At 56.3% G+C, this 20,219-nt stretch overlaps 1 protein-coding gene across 1 annotated transcript in view; it reads right to left on the minus strand.

Moving 5' to 3' along the window:
- Positions 1–20,219, minus strand: part of TG (thyroglobulin) — a 198,031-nt gene that overhangs the window by 157,077 nt on the left and 20,735 nt on the right. Inside the window, exons 12-21 of the mRNA XM_090282726.1 lie at positions 18,497–18,631; positions 18,065–18,142; positions 17,434–17,546; positions 16,566–16,668; positions 15,584–15,784; positions 11,908–12,120; positions 10,611–10,765; positions 8,186–8,342; positions 6,697–6,921; positions 1,658–1,807 (exon numbers count right to left, since the gene is read on the minus strand). Of these exons, the coding sequence (XP_090138852.1) occupies positions 1,658–1,807; positions 6,697–6,921; positions 8,186–8,342; positions 10,611–10,765; positions 11,908–12,120; positions 15,584–15,784; positions 16,566–16,668; positions 17,434–17,546; positions 18,065–18,142; positions 18,497–18,631 (1,530 nt within the window). The remainder of the gene's footprint in view (positions 1–1,657; positions 1,808–6,696; positions 6,922–8,185; positions 8,343–10,610; positions 10,766–11,907; positions 12,121–15,583; positions 15,785–16,565; positions 16,669–17,433; positions 17,547–18,064; positions 18,143–18,496; positions 18,632–20,219) is intronic.

The following is a 20,219-nucleotide window of genomic DNA, read 5'->3' on the forward strand; positions in this document are numbered from 1 at the left end:
GCTGCAGACTGAATGTTTGTCTCCTCTGGTTCCTATGTGGGAGCCACTGACTGCGCTGTGACGGTATTTGGAGGTGGGACCTTTGAGAGGTGATGAGGGTTAAGTGCGGTCACCGAGGTGGAATCCCCATGATGGAACCAGTGCCCTCCCGAAAGGGGAAGACATGGGAGGTCTCTCCCTCCGCACGCACGCGCCCCAAGCACCGGACCGCACTGGCACCCTGGGCTGGGGTTTCCAGCCTCCGAAACCATGAGCCATCAGCACTGGCTACTGCAGCCACTCAGCCTATGCTAATGTGTGCACAGCAGCCTGACCTTGGCAAAGACACGTTAGATAACCACCCTGTGAAGGATGCACCGTTGGCCTCATTTCACAAATGAGGAAGGTGACCTTCAGGGAAGGAAGGGGACTTGGCCTGCGGGGCAGTGCCAGTAGAAGGGAGAGCAGGGAATGAGACGGCTCTGGCTGGCACCCGCTCCCAGCCTCTGCTGTGGCCCTGTTCTGTCCGCGGCACCCTCACCAGTACAAGGGTCAGTACATTATGCTGACCCTCCTTTAAGAACACATTTCTAGCAGGGTAACAGCCCTTCACATCACCCCAAACCAGAGAGACTGGAGTCAACGTGTGCCCACTGAGGGTGATGCCCGGATGTCAAAGATGGGGGCACACCCGGTGAACACTGTCTTCCAACTCCTGGCCCTAAAGTTCCTCTGACACTCCTGGAATTACTGCCCTACTCCCACTGCTGTTCTGACCGAGGACACTGCCTTTATCAGAGAAGGTGACTTGATCTCTTTTGATTCATTGTTTTCAAATTCTAGGCACTATTCAGTTTTTAGGCAATAACAGTTTGCCTCTTCTTGACACAATTTCAGGCTGACGTGAAAAAAGGCACAAGGCAACTTATGAGTCCTAGCCAGGAAAAACCCAGCAATACCCAGGTTACTGTGAAGTAAGTAGGCCAAGAGAAATCATGTGACATATGGGAAGGCCACACGTACACACAGTCCTGACAGAAGTACAGGGCAAAGGGCAGATGAACCACACAGTGGCAAGACCTGGAGGTGGAAAATATCTTCCACTTCTTAATCTGATAAGGTTGACGCAAAAATCAGAAGTTTCGGAATCAGACAACACCGAGATCAAAGGCCAGCCGTGTCATTTACTAGCTAGGTGACTCCGGCTAAATTACTTCTCTGAGTCTTAACCTTTTTTATCTGTAAAAGTTCACTTACGATATTTATCTGGAAGGGGAACTGGGAGGATTAAATGAGACGATACAAGTGGAATGCCTGGCTTAGACCCTGCTGGGCACAGGTATTCAAAGACGGTGAGATGGTGATCCCTCCAATGATCGTGCTGTGTACCGATGGTTTTCAATGATGGGCAATTTTGTTCTATCCAAGACACTCTGGGCAATGTCTGGAGACATGGGTGGCTGTCATCATAACTTGGTGGGGAAGGGGGATGCTACTGTCATCTAACAGGTCAGGGCCAGTGATGCTGCTAAATACACATCCTGCCATGCAAGGGACAGCCCCCCAAAGTGAAGCATCATCTGTCCCAAATTTCAACAGGGCCACGGTTGAGACATTCTCCTATGACCCCATTGCATTGTGGGGTTTCTATTTCAAAGCAGGACCCTGCGGAACTTACAGTGGGTCTGACTGAAAGCTCCAGCGGAAACGGTCGTTCTGCCCACGGGACACGGGACACAGTCCAAGCTCCCGGCCTGTTCTTGGTAGAATCCAACCGGACAGGGAGCACATTGCTCATCCTGATAATAGCTTCCTTCAGGACACTTGACTAGAAAAGATAAACAGAGAAATGATGTTAATAAGACACGTGCTGTACAGTTAAAACCTCACCACACGCAGGGTATGCATGCGACACCCCCAAATCAGTCCAAGACCTCACTCACTCAACAAACGTGCGTTGAGGACCTGCTGCGTGTCAGGCTCCAAGGGCCGAGGACACGCTGCATAGAAGGCAGACAAGCTCCCGCTCTGCAGGCGTGACAGGCTGGCGGGATGAGGGGTGTTAAGACTTTGATGGATAAGATGAAGCTAGTGAGCAAGGCCCTTCTGAGAGGTGACACTCGAGGCTCAAAAGATGAGGAGTACCCCCAGCCAAGACCCCAGAGAAGAGACTTCCAGGCAAGTGCAAAAATCCTGAGGCAGGCATGAGTGTGGATAACTCAAGGAATGGAAAGAAAACAGCCAGACAGAGCTGGCCCCTGAGATAAAGCTCAGTAGACAGAGGGAAGAGGTGACGCTGGAGAACGACGTGACAGGTGAAGTCCAATCATAAGTCACCATGGGAACATTTCCCAACGTTAAAGACATGGTGGAACGCAGTGTGGGGTACAAATGGCCTTGGACTTGAGCCTTGTTCTCTCCAAACCATAGCCTTTCCTCCACCCACCAATTCAACCAACTCCCGTTGGCCGAGTAGTAAGCGCAGACATGTGGGACAAGCTCTAATGAAGCCACTGTTGACCTAACAACTCCCATCTCTAGCAGGCACTCACCCCAGCATTTCTGAGTAAATCAGAAACTCGAGATACACCCTGGAAACTGAATGGCGTGTTTTCCGGTCTGCGCTGAGCAATTAATAGCTTCGCTCAGAGAGTGTGGTTTCATTCCTTCTATGAGTCAGGTTGTTGATCATCTCTAGTATTTTAACCCAGTGCTGTGACTGTTTTTTTCAAGTGCTCTCCAAATTCATGCCTAAGGAAAACAAAACCTTTTCCGCCCACCCGAGGTGCCCGGCCCCCAGACCCGAGGTGCAGGTGAAGGGCCTGCAAGCTCAGTAAGTCACAGGCCTCTGGACGATGCTCAGGGGACGTGTGTTCTGTTCCTCTCCCTCGTGGACATCGACAGACTTATCCACCCGAAAGAGCCCTTGTGTAAGTCAGCAGGGGACAGTAGCTGGGTTGTCATCCCCCTCCCCGAGGCAGGTGCGTCCTCTCAAAGACCCCGAGTCCACAGCCACAACCGGGCATTTATCCTTCGGTTAACTCCCTCCATGACAGTCACTGGGAAACCCCTTCAGCCTCAGCTCCCTCCTCCATAAAGTCAGACGCTGTGGCCCATTTGTGTTTAGAAGTCTCACAAAGTTTTCAGTCATGCCAACGCAGTCCCACAGTCCTATAGCAATGACAGCCATATTTCTGCTGCAGGCAAGTATCCATCAGGAACCATCATGGTTCTTCACCAAATGCCTGGCCCCGTCACTTCCCAACTTTGAAGTCTCCTGTGACGCCTCGCCCCCCGCCCCCCCAGCCTCAGTGCCGTGCTGTGCCCCAGGGCTTCCTCAGCTCTGGTCCCTGCCTGTCTCTCTAGCCCCATGTCCTGCCATGTTCCCTGCACACCCTGTTCTCCAGCCACGTAAGTCATGAGTGCTGCCCCCATGAAGCCACTCCACTTCATGACTCCTTGCTCTGGCACTAATCTCCATTTCCGGGGTGTCTTCAGCAGCCTCAACACATATACACCCCCCCCCCACACACACACAGAGGCTTGTCCACAGACACACATACAAACACATGCACACACAGTCTTCCTTGTCTGCTCTTGTCAGGAAGCAGTTGTAACTCACCCTTCAAGTTCATGCCAGCCTTTGTTCCCTCAGCAAGCCCCTGACTGCCCTGCCTGGGGTGGACAAAGCTCTTCCAGGTGACAGTTTAGACACCTTTTCCTTTGCCTCTCTCCAACTAGACTGTCAGTTCCCTGAAAGCAGAGCGAAGACTTCTGCTTCCATGAGTACATAACATGGTATTTGACACATAATTCTATTCTGAGAGCTTGGATGGATGGGTGGGTGGATGGCTGGATAAAAGGAAGAAAGAGTGAAAGTGTAGAAGGAAGGAAAGAGAAAATGTTTCTTCAGAAAAATCCCATAGCGTACTAGCTCTATTATAAGAACCTGCCATCAAAGAATAAAACTTGACGTTGTCCAGAATGGAAAATGGAAAATCCAGGCGGTTTCTCTGGGATTCTCCTTAATGGGCCAGCCTGGCACGAAGGCTGCCAGCCGGTGATTCCAGGGAAAACCACACAGCTGGCCTGGAGGCTAACGGGCGAGCGTGGCTGACCCGGGGGAGCTACAAACAAAGCCCCAGCCCCCACAGTCTCTGGTCCCTGGATAAGGGCCACCAGGCCTGCGTGAGTCATGACGGTGGATATTCCCACCGCCCTCCAAGGGGACCATCCAGATTAGCCCCCTGAGATCGTCCCAGAAACCCTGCTTTAGCTCCACAGGACACGGTCGCACTTGTCCCTCCCAGCCATGCTCCGGATGTGCTTCAGAAGGAAAGAGGGCCCATAGGAAGGCAGACAAGAATCGCGGCATGACCCCCTGGCTGAGGGGGGCAACGTGTGAGGCAGAGGATGGAGCGAGGACTTTGGGATCAGGGAGAACTGAGGGTCAGTCTCGGCACCACCTACGAACAACAAGGCCTTTGTGGTCCTTTAGAGGAAAAGACGGCCAGTCAGGGCAGCCCAGGGAAACCTCCCACTCAGCCCCTTCCCCAGGCACGCCCGCGGTGGCTGCCACCCTCTCCGGTGGCTGCCACCCTCTCCGATGCCTGCCACCTTGGGGCCGGTTCTGACTGAAACACCTGCAGGTGCTCCCCCTTCAGGAAGCACGACCTCAGCGGCACCCCCTCACCTCCCAGCTGAGCTGGGTCACCCATCCGGGCAGACAGGAACTAATAGTCTAATAACCCAGTTCCTGAGCGGGACGCTTCGGATCAGATGTTCAGTCCAGCCCCTTCAGTGTACGGGACGTGGGCCCCTGGCTCCCACCCCACCAGCACCCCCCCAAAAAATAAAACTTGCTTAATGGCACAGAGGCAGATCAGACCCTCTGACCTGAGCCTGAACTGGCGCCCATTTCTTCCGCCTCTTCCTGCTCCACCTGTTGGCTCCACCCTTTAGAGGGCGCACCTGAGTCAGTGAAACTCAGGGGGGCTCCCAGGCCTGCTTTCCAGCACTATCTGGAGTGACCCTAAAAGCAGACTGTGGCCACACATGCCCACCCCTCCTCGCTCAGAGTCTGGCAGTGGAGCCCCGAGCTCTCTCTGGGAAGTCCGGGGACACGGTGGCAGGTGTTGGGAGCATGGCTGTATCCCTGTGACCCTGTTTCTCCCACCCCAGCGGGTGGTGCCCTCCACGCCCTCTGCCGCTTCTTGTCCTCTGTGTCGGGGCTGCTCTGCTTAGGTGGCAGGATCGTGAGCTCTGGTCCCGGAGGACCTGGGGTCACTCACCCACAGATCACTGGTTTCGGGAGCCTGAGTTCCTCCTTGGGTCACCCCTGCTCTGGGCTCTACAGCTGCATGATCTCATTTCAGGTAAGCCTCAGCCTCTTCATCTATCACATGGGGACATCACCTGCCGCCGGGGGCTTTGTGAGAGTTAAATATTTGTGAAGGTGTATTTAAATGGCAAAACCCTCTATGAATGTCGGTGGGAAGCGGTTGTGTTTCTGGTGCCTGTGTTAAGATTTAGCTGCATCTCAAGTTCAACATGGAGTTTAGAACTTGGCATGGATTCTGTAAAAGAAAAGGCCAGGTAGCTCTTGTGCTGCAACCAATACAAGCAGGTAACCAGGGGACACCCCCCTCTGCAGCTCAATAAAAGTGCCTCTGTGGCTCATGCCACGTGGGAGGAAGGCTTCTCTCCACGAGACCCTGGAAGTTTCTGTAGCAGGCAGCACAACGGCCCCCAAAGCTGTCCCCATCCTAATCTGTGGGACCTGGGGCTATGTTAGGTCACATGCAAAGGGAAAGTAAGGTTGCAAATAGAATTAAGGTCACTAATCAACTGGCCTTACAACAGGGAGAGTGTCCTGGGTCATCAGCTGTCTTTCACCACAAATGCTTAGAAATGCAAGACGATCCCAGGGAGCTGTGACCACAGAATGGTCACAGAGCGGTGACACCACTGGCTTTGAAGACCAAGAAAGGAAGCCATGGGCCCAGAAATGGGGGCAACATCTCAAAGCTGAAAAAGTCAAGGGTCTCCCAGGAAGGCCACCCGCTGACACCTTGACATTAGCCCAGTGAGACCCGTGTCAGAATTCAGACCCGTGGAACTGTAAAATCATAAATGGGTGTTGCTTGAAGCCACTAAGTCGGTGGGGGCTTGTGTTAGTAGCAACAGGAAATTCGCACATCTCCCGTTCAAGGAATCTGCAGCTGCGTTCTAGTGAAAACCACTTCTAAGGTTATGTACGTGCAAGGCCAAGAACAACCCCAGTCAACCTCCGCCAGGAACACCCCCCTGAGGGGGCAAGCCCTGGACTCATTGATGGCCATATGTGGGGGGTGGCGAGCAACAGGTCACCGCAACCAGAAGGAGAAACGTCATGGAGCACATGGGGTAGACCTTGGTCTTTGCCACAAAGACAGTGCAGCCCAAACTGCAGGGTCCAAGCTTGCCAAGAACCAAGGGGAAGGGGTAACTTCCATCATCGGGATTCTTCCTTCTGTCCTGCCACCTGTGCCTCTAGGGTCAGCTGCGGCCTGGTGGGTGATGACCACTTGCCCACACACAGTGCAGGACTGAAAAGCTCCCAAATACGTAAATGAACAACTGTCCCCTCGGAATGTCCACACTCTCAGAGCTCGGGTGGCCATTCCTGCAGCCTCACAGGGCTCAGTAACAATAGTCCAGGGAAGGGGGTGGACCTACCGCACCCCAGTGGGTCCTGACTGGCATTGCTGGTGGCCGAGACTGGGTGGAATCCTTCCAAGCACCCGTATCGTACACTGGGAGAGGTGCCAAAGCCGTCCCCTTGGCGGAAGCGAATGGAGGTGTCTGCAGGGAACGTCTTCGAATCCAGATGAAGCTGGAACCCCCCACTCTGGATCAGATCTGTGAAGCGCCCAGCCAGATCCTTGCCCACTAAGGCTTCCTCTGGAAAGACACAGAGTGGGGCAGGGGTGTCATCCCACTGTTCTCTGCAGGGGCCAGGGAGGTCCCAGGGGCAGAGCCACCCGGAACATCCACACCAGAAGGAGACGTAGGCATTACCCATGTTGCACTGCACAGGAGGAGAAGCTCGGGCTCACAGAGGAGGACTGACCTGCCCAGGGCCACCCAGTGTCCGAAGCCAAACCAGTGGCTCCTGCCCTTTCTGAGGCACCCACGGGATCCCCACTGGCACAGGACATAGTGACTTCAGTCCCTAATCTACGGTGCCCATCTCTGAGCCCCAGTGTCCCCATCTGCAAACTGGAAATGCCCCTCTTGCGGTGGGTGACGATTACGAGGATGTGGGGCGGAGCTGCTCAGATGGAAGACGGAGCCTCCAGAAGACGAGGCAGCTTCAGCCTCCGTGTTTACTGAGAAGGCCTCCAGCTGCCTAACTGTGTTTCCCAGGAAGAGAGATGAGTCCCACGTCCGGAGCTGGGAGGGACCCCAGCACGCAAGGAACCCTCACAACAGGCTGTCGTGAAGCTGACCTGCGGCCTGAGACCTGCTCTCGCCATCGACGCTAGCAGTGACATCTCAGCCTTTGGTAGCTTCAGACAGACCCAAGTTATCCAGGCTCTTCCCGGACGAAGACAAGGCACCCTATTTCCTAACGCTTGGGGGCGGGGGGAGTTGGTGCCGTCTCCCCTCTGGTTACACCCTGGCCACCTCTTCCAGAAGGTCCCGTCACAGAACAAAGGTCAAGCTCAGCCAGTCCTGACCCTTGGGTTATATCAGAAACTCCACTCGGCTCTTCCTCAGCCCTTCCTACTCTCTCAGCTCATCCTTATTGTAAGCGCCCTGTTTTAGAGAGACCACAGGGACAGGTTTAAACGTGTGAGTGGTCTGAGGTCTGTAACGTGAAGCGGGCAGGACGTGAATTATGAATCAGCAGACATCCTCACTAACCCCCTCGCCCTTTCTTCACACCTGAATCCCCTCTCTGGGCCCAGGTCAACAGAAGCATTAGAAAGTGGGCACCGAAACGTAATCAGCTGGTAGTATTTAACTCTCGTTAGCCACTGACCAGAAACTCACGGATCTTTACGTGCATTTAGTACTTAGCTCCTCCCGTGGGCCAGGCTGATAACCTCACCAGATGCCCACAGGAAGGCGTCATGGCCTCACCGGCACCACTTGACAGATGCAGAAACAGACTCGGAGACCCTGCTTAGCTTCTGTAAGGCAGCAGTGCAGGGAAACATACCAACGTCATACAAAGCAGGGAGAGCGGCGGGCGGGGCATCCTCAAGCCGCAATTTCCACGTGACATTCACGCCTAACCGCTCCCTGGTCAGACACTCCACCCGCACTGCAGAGTCGTCGCAGACAGGGATGGAAACAAGGGTTCCCAACGTTGTCACCTAGGGAGACAGACGCCTTCAGTTCAGGAACACGGAGTAGGAAGCCAGCTTTGCTGAGCCCACAGCGGGCCCCGAATTCAGCTTCTGTTACTGCCAGAGGAGGGCGTGACCGCAGGCGACCTGCACCCTGGACCTGGGCAGTCAATCGGAGGCTCCTCAGCCCCTCCCCCATCCTTGGGACGTGCACTCTGCCCACTGTCCCCACAGAGGAAGCCGTTTCAGGGACGCGGCCTTGAGGTGTACGTGACTGAACCCCGTGAACAATCTGGAGGGTGGTACAGACACCTACTCATCTTGCAGCCGCACATACTACATGGGGCCGCACATATTATCTCACTGAATCTGACCCTCCCTCCAGGGTAGGTGCTCCCAGCCTCACTGCATAGATGGCTGACGTGAGGCTCGGTGAGGCTGCTCGGGTAGGAAGTGGTGGAACCAGGCTTTGAACCAGATCCATCTGACATGAAAGCTTGTATGTCCTCTCTGACTTCTGAATAACACCCACCCCGACCTTAAAGGCTCCCTATCTCATGGTCACACCCTGACATCTCTTCCCGGAAGCCCCCACCCCCTGGCCCCTGCCCAGGCTGCCTTCTCCCCCATCTGCCTTCAGCAGGCTCCGCTCTCAGGCCTGGGGATTCTGGAATATTCCACTGTGTGAGGTTTAATGTTCTCGTCTCAGTAAATGGCAGCCCCACATCAATACCCAGCCCTCGAGCCCAAACCTTCCTGCTCCCTGATGCTCCCTCTCCCCACAGTGCTTCACCTCCTAACCCGTCCTGGGGCTCTGTCTCCCCAGTGTGTCCCAGGCCCTTCTGCTTCCAACCTGGTGTGATGAGAGTCTAGGCCAGTGGTTCTCAACCTGTGGGTCGTGACCCCTTTGGGGGTCGAACGACCCTTTCACAGGGGTCGCCTAAGACCCTCGGAAAACACATATATAATTACATATTGTTTTGGGGATTAATCACTATGCTTTAATTTTGTTCAATTTGTAACAACAAAAATACACCCTGCCTATCAGATATTTACATTACCATTCATAACTGTAGCAAAATGACAGTTATGAAGTAGCAATGAAAATAATTTTATGGCTGGGGGTCCCCACAACATGAGGAGCTGTACTAAAGGGTCGCGGCATGAGGAAGGTTGAGAACCACTGCTCTAGGCAAACCTGGACCTACTGAGCAATGCGTCATCTTGGGTAACGTACTCTCTGAGGCCTTCCGTTGACTCTGTGTAAGCGTTATACACTGTATAAGGGTAAGGACGCGCACTGATCAGGGTGGTGAAATAATTAGAGATGAGGGAAGTACAGCTTCCCACAGGGCAGGGGTGGCACAGCTGGCGCTTAGCCATTGACAGGCAGTGCTGGGATCGTGGTCAAGTGCGCTTCTTTGGAGCAAAGGGGACAGTATATGTTTCTGTTTGTTTTAGAATCAATACTCTCTGTGCTTGGTTTTGTGAAAATGTGTCTTCTGTAAAACTCTTGGCACCGGGTGCTAACAATGAGTTGCTCCGATGAGTTGGCAAACTTTGAGCAGAACAAGGACTTATTGAGTCAAGTGACTTTTAAAGACGCCCTCCGTGAATTCTCGTGGCTTCAAATCACCCTCACCTAGTATACAGCTAAAAAGTCTGGCCTTCATTATGTACGGACCTACATCTTTCCAGTTGGCATGCACCCAGCTCCTTCCAAAGAGGACCCCTAATGCCTTCTTGCGGATCTGCTGAGAAACGCATCTGCCCTGGCAGTTCAGAGAGTGGGTCCTGGCACCTCAGCCTCCCTGCCCCATGTCCCCAGGCTCTCTCTCCAGGGGTGGTGGCAGCACCCCTTGGTGATCACAGTTCTGCTGTCTCTGCAGTCAGCCTGGCTCTGCCATTGCTCAGCCATGTGACTCTGGGCACTTACTTGACCCTCTAGTCTTTGCTCCCCCAATCTACCAAGCGGCAATAATAGGTCACTAAAGACTGCGTGGGCTAATCCGTGCCAAGGGACGCACCGGGCCTGGCAATGAGAAGTGCCCAGCATGCATCTGACTTGACATCCCTAGGTAGCAAGAACGGCCAGGGCTGAGACGGCTTTGGACTCCGCCCCTGCTGCTCCCTGATTAACCTGGGCCGAACCACTTTCTCATTCTGGGCCTCAGTCTGCCCGCTGGTAAAATGCGTGGGTGTCCAGCTGTAGGTTCATCTGAGCCTTCCGGGTTGCTGACACCATGACCCTGAGCAGAGGCCAAGCCCCCGCCACGGGGAAGGCCAGGCCCGCACCTGGACCCGGCAGAAGCCGCGGGCTGTGAGCTCGTCCAGGAGGAAGACCTGGAACGCCTGCAGCAGGCCCGCGTAGTCCGCGCTGCACATCTTGCCCGGTGGGAGCTGCAGCTGGAACTGCGCTTGCGTCTGGAGGGTCTGCCACAGCTGCAGCCCTGCAGGGAAGGGTCAGAGGTCAGCAGACACCGGTGACAGACCTGCGGGAGCATTTGCTCTGCTTTGTACAGTTTTTTCCTCTGCAGAAATCGCCCTCCTTCACTTCATTTGGAACACGCGAGCGCTGCCCTCTCACATCGGCACCCTCGGAGTCTGAACCCGTCCCAGGGTGACAGCTGGTTCTGAAATTACTGAGCGCTCACAGCCAGCCCCGTCCTGCCTCAGTCCCCAAACAGGCTGCTTTACATTTTGGGGGGTCCTGGTATTCCTCTTGGAAAAGCTTCCCTGCTGTGTTACATTCAAACAGGGCAACGCCACGTGGTTTTGCCAGTGACACGCAGACACCACAGCCTATGGGAAATGCACAGCTGCGCACAGCAGCCCTGCACTCACTTCTGGAGTTCGAGACCTACCCGTCTCTTCTCCCACGGCCCGTGAGCTAAACCCAGTTGTGACCAGCCTGGTCTGGATTTCAGCTTCCACCCTTAAGTCACAGGCAGGTGGACTTATTTGTCCGCATCACATCTGAACTTTTCCTGGATAGCACTCTCCATCCCAGAATGCTTTGCAACCCAGACTGTCCTTTGACACGCTGCCAGCGCCCCAGAGCCTTGTGCCAGGCGCTGAGGCGTCTGCCCCTGCCCTGCCTGGCTGAGTAACGACGCCAGCCTCTGCCAAGGCGGATGCAGCCAGTCTGGGGCTGCCTCACAGCCGGCGCATGTGACCGTGGGCTCGTGGACAGGCAGGACAGGTGCCCTGCCAATATTCAAACAGGGCGCAGGCCCTCCGCCTTGCCAGGCATTAGCCCTGGAGCTCCAAATGCACCCGGGGGAGAGGCTGGAGTGGCAGAGTCACACCCGGATGCCAGACAAGCATCTTGGAGCTTGTCAGCACCATAGTAATGAACATGGCTTCCGGAGCACCTGCCTGCTGCACCGAGTTCTACACCCAACACAGCCCGGCGGCGCCTGCAACGAAGGCAGCTCCCCGAGGAGCAGGTGGGTCCAGAGGAGCCCCAAAGGGTTCTGTGAAGCACGCGGGCTCCTTCTAGAAATGCTCCAGCAGGCCCTCTCTCCTGCCCTGGGGGCCACCTGGCGCGCATGGGACGGCTCCCCAGGGGTGGAAATGCGAGGCCACTCACGCTGGCAGGCCCGGGGCTGGGGTGGCTGGGACAGCCAGCGTCCGCTCTCCAGGCTGCACACCAGCCGCCCGGCTGGGAACGCGCTCCGGAAGCCCGGGCGGCACCGCAGCTGGCACCGCTGGATGGCAGTCCCCCCTGGGCCGGAGGCTCGCTCACACAGGGTCACTCCGCCGGCCACGTCCGAGGCGTTGAAGGGCAGCGGGCACTGTGGGCCTGGGGGAGGAAAGGGGGCCGGCTGTGGGGCTCTGCCCGGCACAGGGGGCTGAGCGCCCTGCCTCCCTCCTCCTCTTCCCTGCCCGCAGACGCGCGGGGGCTCCTCGGACCCCCGCCTGGGCCCGCTCCCTCCCTCTCTGCCCCCTTCTCAGGGGGGCCGCCCCCGCTCAGCTCTAGCAGACCCCACAGCACGGGCGACTCCTGGATCTTCATCTCCCGCTCAGGCCTTCGAGCTTCTTCCCGCCTCTAAATCCAATCACCAGCAGGTCCTCTGCACCTCCAAGCCAACACGTCCTAACTCACCGCTGCCTGCCCACGCCTGTTCTTGCTTCAGCACCTCGAGCTCAGCACATGGCACCTCCCGCCCCTCTGCTGTCCCAGGCTGGAACCCTGCGGCCCTCCTGGGCGGTGCCCTCCCCTCTGCCCTGGTGCCAGCAAAGGCAGCGGCTCCCACCTTCTCAGCTTCTCTGCATTCCCACGACACTCCCTTCATCTTTTCCTTGAACTGTTAGGGAAGCTTCCTCGTCCTATCCAGTCCCCATGGCCAGCAAAGAAATTGTAGCGAAGCTGGACGTCCACTCTCAGCTCCCTGGGTGCCCACTGACCCGGCCTTCTCTGCCCACTCTCCTGTCCCCCAGCCCGGTTGCCCCCCTGGGGGGCATGGCTCTCTCTCCCCAAACAGATCCTCAATGCCACCTCATGCCCCTCCCTCCACCTGCTCATCTGTCTAGAAGATTCCTTCAGACCCTCAGTTATCAGTTCAGCACCTCCAGCTTTCTAACACCTTCCATGGCTCTCCTAGGCCTTCCTAGGTCTCCTTTCTCCAAGCTCTCAGGCCAAGGGCATAGCCCTCCATGTTCTCAATGAGTCAGGTGTCTAAACTCCTGCAAGCTGGTCTCCCCCCTGGATGGGGCCCCTGTTCACTCAGACCACAGCACAAAGCTGGCCATGAGTACGGGTTACACAAGAGGGTGAGTGAGTGAGTCAGGGAACAGACACACCCGGTGTGACCATTTCCCAGTGTCTAGATAATTATCTGCCTCGGGCACAGCCTGCCTGCCTGTTTATGTCTGGCTCTATGATTTGTAATTCGCATGCGATTCATGGGTACTCGTGGGGCCTCCGTGACAGATAATGACTCATTCTGAACGCCAAGGAGCAGCCTTGACTTCTTTCTAAAAAGAACGATAGCCTCTGGCCAAGAGCTCGCATTGTGACTTGCAGTGGGCTGATGGAGCTGGCTCTTATACACAGAGTCAGGCCACAGGCTCTGGGATCAGCCTGCCAGACGCTGAGCCCAGCTCAATCATTTACCAGCTGAGAGCCCTAGAGCAAGTTAATTAACTTCTGTGACTCAGTTTCCTCACCCATAAACTGGTGAGGATAGCAAGAATGCCTGCCTCCGAAGGATGGTGGGACTCAAAATTAAGGCATGCAAGGAGCTTAGAAGAGCTACTGAAACATAACAAATGCTCAATAAATGTCAATTGTCATTATTATAACAACAAAGGAAGTATATATTACTGCCGACAATGAAAATTTTAGGATGTGGATGTTCACGTAGTTGTCACTGGATGAGACCCCTATCCCACGAATGTGGACACTGAAGTGTGGGGAGGTTACCTTTGCTGCCCTGAGGCCCACAGCAGCAGTGGAGAGCCAGGTGAGACCCCAGAGGCAGTACGCGGGGCCCCCAGGCTAAGCGGCTTACAGAGGCTGTTTGAGTACCCCTCACGATGACTCTCAGAAAGAGCTATGATTCTGTGTGCTTATTTCACAGATTGGGAAACTGAGATCCAGAGAGGTTAAGGGACTAGCCCGAGGTTGCCCAGCAAGGAAGTGGAGAGCTGACATTGCAGTCTGTCTGTCCAGCTCCCACCTCTGAGCCTTCTCCGCCACACTCTGCAGGAGGTCAGAAGGAATGCTGGCTGCTCCACCTGCTAGCTGTGTGGCTTGGGACCTGTACGTGAGCCTCTGAGCCCCAGTTCTGCCATCTATAAAACGGTTGGACGGTTCTATCCATTTACCTGCGTGGGATAAGGGATGTGAAAGGCACCTTTTAACAGCGAATCTCTGCACACATGAGCTATTATCATGGAATCCTGCAGGACCAGCCACAGAGGGTCTTCCCAAAACCTAAAAGAGCTGCGCTCCCAGGCCTGCCCCTGGAGGAGGCACATCGGTCTATTTCCTGGGTCCCGGACCGTGCGGAACACTCTTAGGCGCCCTGGAGATGGAGCATTGACTGGCTCCATCCCTACGACTGATACCTCTTCTCTCGGAAGCACAGGGAAGGGAGTCCCACTCGTCAATACCCACCAAGCACCTCCTGTGTTCCCTGCATGGTGGCAGCTGCTGAGGGCACAGGGGTGAGTGTGACAGAGTCCTGCCGCCACAAAGGCCCCACACAGAAGGGGGCGAAGCCGGGCTTGGGAGAAAAGGTGAGCAGTGGGAGTGTGGGCACATTCCAGGTGAGGGGCGGGAGGGGAAGTGGAATGGAGGGGGAAGAGGCCCCCACAAAGAAAGGGGACAAGTCCTCCCGCCACCCTTCCTTCAAGGACTCCCACTTTCCCTCTACAAGTATAAATATAAATTTACAAATACCGAAGACTCTCTTCACACATATAAATCATTAGGCTTAATCAAATGTCTCTGCAGTTCCAAACGGTTGCTTAGAGACTGCGAAGTTTAAAAACGAATCAATAAAACAAGAAGAACAGCAAAAGAAAGCCACGTTCAGTAAACGGAATCACTTAGAGCAGTGTCTCTCAACCCCGCCAGACCAACAACCCAACTGGTGTGAAATACTTTGAGATGTCTTCATTTAGAGTCCTGAAATGAAATTCAGACAGCCTAACCTGCTTGCTCAGGTCAATTTTAAAATGATTATAATTCCCTGTGACTTGAGTAGATAGGAGAAATAGAAGGTAACTGATAAATAATAGATCTGAACAAGTAATAATCTATTTCCATATTCTAATATATATTCATATATATATTTTAATATTTGATATCCAAACAATTTTTAAACTAGAAATAAAAATAAACAAGTCAACACCTGCACAAATTCCCACAGCTCCTGGCTGAGACGGACCCCTCCCACCGAGAATGTGCTCTCGGGACCCTGCTCCCCCCTCAACATCAGGTGACCAGGACCTGGAAGGCCCCAGCGGGCCAGCCCCAGCTTCCTGGGTGCCAGCTCAGGGCACGCCTGCAGGGGCTCTCCCCGTCTCAGCTCCAGGGCTGAGCATTTGCAGAAAGCAGACACCCGTTTCAACCTCACGGGACTCAGTGGCAACTCTGTCCTCATGCTCCTCCCCTATCCCCTGTCTCCCCTCCCACCCCCACTGTCCTTGTCCTTTGGAGTCCCTCCCACCCCCACCGCACCCCCAGCCCGAGAGAAGGAATAGATGAGCAGGACCCCCGCTGGCCCCGGGAGCCCCCACAGGGCATCATGGCTTACGCTCACAGGCCGGCTGGCTCGCAGCCACGCGGGTCCCAGGCACCTCCTCTCCGCTGCCCAGGACACACCAGCAGCTGCCCTGGGCCGGGTCGCACTGCACTGGGGAAAGGCCTCCGTCCTCTGCCCCACAGGCCGGGGTGTCGCCTGGGCCAGCTCTCCTAGAGAGGACGCTGCTCTGGGGCGGCTCACAGGGGCCCAGGCCTAGGCACAAATACAAGCCAGATGCAGGCTCTGCCCACGGAGCCCGCAGAGCCACACCACCCGCAGGCGCCAGGCTGCTCGCTGCGCCCTCCTGGGCCTGGGTTGCCTCCCACTGGGGGGGGGGGCAGGGCAGGGCAAAGGTTCTGCTCTGCACCCATCACACACGCGCGCGCACACACATGTTCACATGCGCACGTGTGCACATGCATGTGCAAAGACACGCGTGCGTGCATGCCCTCCAGGCACTTAGAGTCAGCAAGGAGACTGAATGAGTGAGCAACTGGGAGCATTTGAGACCTTGCTTCCCAGCATATGTCATCCATTTGGCTCAAACAAACTCTTATTTTTTAAAAAATAAACGAGTCAGTGAGCAGCTATAGTTCAGAGTGACGAGAGCAACGATAGGGGTGCCCAGGGCAGTGTAGGGGCCCATGGGAAGGCCCCGAACTCTGCTACAGAAGAGAGGCCTGCAGGGACTGAGAATCATCTGGTCACCCCACAAAAGCGTCGGTGCCCATTTTAAGTGGGACCAGGACCCGCTTGTGCTTCTCAGATGTAAAGCACACCCCGGCTCCCTGCCGCGTGCCTTTCTCCCGGGAACCCACGGAGGTTGGGGAATGTTGTTTCTATTTTACAGATGAGAAGACTGAGGCACAGTGAAGCTGGAAGCTTCCAGGGCTCTGGAAGCCACAGAGCTGGGACAGGAAGCCAGCTCTTGGGATGCCACACCCAGGCCTGGGGGCACTGGCGGAGCTGAGGGTGGGGGGGGGGCACTACTCACACTGGGCACTGCTGTTTGTGCCGGGCACGGCGCCCTCTCCCGAGGCCTGGTCCACGCACCGGACGCCAGCCTCCGACGCCTGCAGCCTGGCAAACGCCCCTGTCTGAGACAAAGCCGAGGGCGCGTCACCCCAGGGAAGATGCTTTTGCAGCCCCCTGGCCAGGGACGGCTTCTGCACGTGGAGGGAGGTGGCATCAGAGCAGCGCTGTCCTAATCCAGACCCTTTCTGGACGTTACCAGAACTGATGGGAGAATAACCCAATGAGGCAGGGGCCCCTGGGCGCTGAACAGTGCAGGCGGTGCTGCTCCCACCAGGCTGTGTTAGGGACAGGAAACTGAGGCCCAGGGACCTCTTTTGGCACGTCAGGGGTCAAGACTCTAGCGTGAATGCCCTCTCTACGAGCTTTTATTCCTGAAACCAGCCACGGCACTGAATTATTACAATCACCTAGGGTGCTGGCGCGGGCAGTCTTAGGACGCCTTCCATTGATGTTAGAAACTGAGATCTGATGTGTGTGCTGGCTTTGCCAAGAAAACTTTAGAGAGACAATGTATGTGTGTAAATGATTCTTCAAGGCGTTTTCATGAGTGGTATTTCCTTGGGCCCTCAAAGCAGTCCTAGCAGGACATAGGATAAAAATGGGGTCCGATCATATGCTTTTTACAACACTAAAGCACAGAGCAGGTAAGCAAACTGCCCAAGGTCACACAGCCAGACTGCCAGGACCAAGACCAAAATGTAGACATAGTCCCTGTGCGTTTTGAACAAAAACAAATTAAAATTTATTGAAAACTAGGACATTCGTCCTTGACCTGTGGGAGAGTGCTGTGGCTTCTCTCCCTCCCTCCCCGGGCCTTCAGAGCCTACCTCCAGGCAGCGTGGGGTGAACAAGTTTTCGGGAGCGCGGTTTCCCTGGGCGCCGGCCTGTTTCCACCCAGAAAGCAGCCCGCTGGCTCGAGCCCTCTCACAGGGGCTGGCACCTGCGGGAGAGAGACGCGCTCTCAGCAGAGAGGGGGGACGGAGAGCCCGCGGGCCCAGGGTCCGAGCCGTGGGTCTGGGTGGAGGCGGGGGCCCCTCGCAGACGGCTGGAACCTCAGAGGAGGAGCAGGCTGAGGAGCAGGGCAAAGACCCCCGTGGACGTGTCGTCCGTGAGAGGTGAAGTGGGCAGCTGACTTCACGGGTCGGAAGCCCGGGGGAGGCTGAGTTGCAGGACAGGTGTGAGCTGCTGGCTGAAAGCACAGAGGTGGGCGTAACTGCCCAGGAAGCAGGTCAGCAGGGGGCCCAGGGCCCCCGCAGCTCCCTCTGTCCACCCAGGAAACTAGGGAGGACCAAGGTCCATGGGGCTGTTCCGGGCCTGGGGACCCGGGAGAACGCCATCTGGCTGCACTCGGGGGCCGGCCCACGGAGCCTCCGCTGGCTGGGGAGCAATAGCGGGCGCCGCCAGCCCCGAGTGCCCGTCTCCGGGGTCAGGCGGGGGACCTCCGCGGGCTTCACTTACACTGGGGGGCCTCGGGGGAGCGGGCCATCAGCGAGGCAGGGATGTGCTCTCCCTTCCCATCCACGCACCAGCAGTGCCCTAGGAAAGAATCCCAGCCCGAGTTCAGGGTATGCATGGGGGCCCCTCCCCGGGGGTCCCACAAACATTCCCAGCAGGGCCGGCACAGTCCCCCATCCGTTCCCTGACTGATATTGTTCCCAATCACAGGGATAAGCACCCCAATGCCCCCACTTGACCTTCAGGCTGGTAGAAGGCCACTGCTCCCACTGTACAGATGAGTCACCCAGAGGCCAGAGAAACTAAGGGATGTGCCACCAGCTACCAAAATCGGGCCCTAGAGTCCAGCTCACTTGTCCCCAGTGCGGGGCTCTTGCCACTAAAATGAAAAGGGTGGGTATCCCCCGGCCTCCCAGAGGTGCCCGTCCCCCTCACCAGTCCCAGGGTGGCACTGCACAGGCTCCCAGCTTCCGAAGGCATCGCACTGGGGCACGTAGGGGCCGGGCCGCAGCAGGGATGCTGGCGTGGGGTCCCCCGGGGAAAGGTGGCAGCGCCGATAGAAGTCAAAGGCTGCAACAGGAGGCGGGGAGCAGAGGTGAGCCCCTGGCCTGGGAAGGCCCCGCCGCACAGGCTCTGTCACCGAGAGGAGCCTCGCATGTCTCTGTGCCAACATGAGGCGGCGACAAACATTTCCACCCCAAACAAAGCTAGTGGCCCCTCGGACAGGGGCCAGGCCCTCGCCAGACTGTCCTTCAAAATAAAAATGCAGGATGAAGTTTGCAATAACTTCCGTATAAAGTCAATTAGATCAATGAAGCGTCTTCAATACATGAGTAATAATAGGCACGTTTCTTTAACAGGCACTGAGAGCCAGGCGCAATCGCAGAGCCTGCTTTGATGAACTGAACCCTCACAACCACCCTCGGAGAGAGGAAATATCACCCCACTTCACGGGGAAGCAGGCTGAGGCCCCGGAGAGCTGAGCAGCCCCCCTGAGGTCCCACCGCTCAGAGGACGAGGGCGTGGGCTCAGGACACAGCAGCCGGTCGGTGGAAGCTGCCCTCTCGCCTTCCTGCCAGACTCTTCCAGCTCAGTCCTTTCCCCCCTCGGAGGCCGGTTCTCTGTGAAACCTTCTCTCATCTTCACCGCAGCTCCGTGAGGTCGGAACGTCCACCCCAAGGTGAGGACACGGCTCGGCGAGGAAGCTCCATGATTTGGGGAGCGTCACCCTGCGAATCGAGCCGCGCCCTGACCTCGGCTCTCCACGTTCCCTTGTCCTGCTGGCTTTCCCCATAGCATCCTCCCCCGGGGACACACTAGACACCATGCTCGTCATCATGTTCAGGTCTGTCTCTTCCGTGGCAGCCCTTACACCTTTTGGGGCAGAGATTCAAGTTTATTTTGCATGTGGACCAGTGCCTCATCGTAGACACTCAAGAAATATTTGATGAGTGGAAAAAAAAAAGAAGAAGAGGAAATGCTTGCATGAGAGAGGGGGAGGGAGGGAGGGACGGGGGGACAGCCGCATTGGGGGCAGCCCAGGGTGCAGAGACCTGCCTCACAGGGCGGGCGTTCTCCCAACTCGCCCCCTTTCAGAGATGAGCCTCGGGGCCCCCAGAGCAGCGAGCCCACTGTGCTCAGGACACTGCCGCCACCAGCCAGCGCCCATCGGAGGACGCTGGGACCCTCTTCGGCACAGCAGACAGGACACGGGAGTCTCACAAGCTTCTGCGTGACTCCTGGCCTGGAATCTCTTGGCTGTGTGACCGTGAGCAGCTGGCCAACCTCTCTAAGCCTGAGCTTCCCCACCTGTGAAGTGGGTCTGAGGCGTAATAGGGTAAGTGTGATATTTATATCAAAAGAGCTTATGCACCGAGCTCATGCCAGGCCCAGCTGTGGGCCTTTCCGCCCATGACCCCTCTCACCCAGGGACGTGGCTACCATGTTCTGTCGGCCAAAGACGCGCTGTGGCCCTCAAGCTCTCCTTGTCCTGAGCCTCCGGTCCTCAGGCCCTCTGGGACCCGGAGGCCTACACAACCAGAGCTTCCTCTCCTCTGCACCAGATGAGACGCCTCTGCCCATCGTGAGGGATTCTGGGAAAATGAGCCATTCTGCTGCTTCTCTGAGGACACTCCCTCTTGGTCTACAGCACCAAACA

Source organism: Furipterus horrens, unplaced genomic scaffold (genome assembly GCF_987537825.1).
Source record: "Furipterus horrens unplaced genomic scaffold, mFurHor1.1.pri manual_scaffold_7, whole genome shotgun sequence".
Lineage (NCBI taxonomy): Eukaryota > Metazoa > Chordata > Mammalia > Chiroptera > Furipteridae > Furipterus > Furipterus horrens.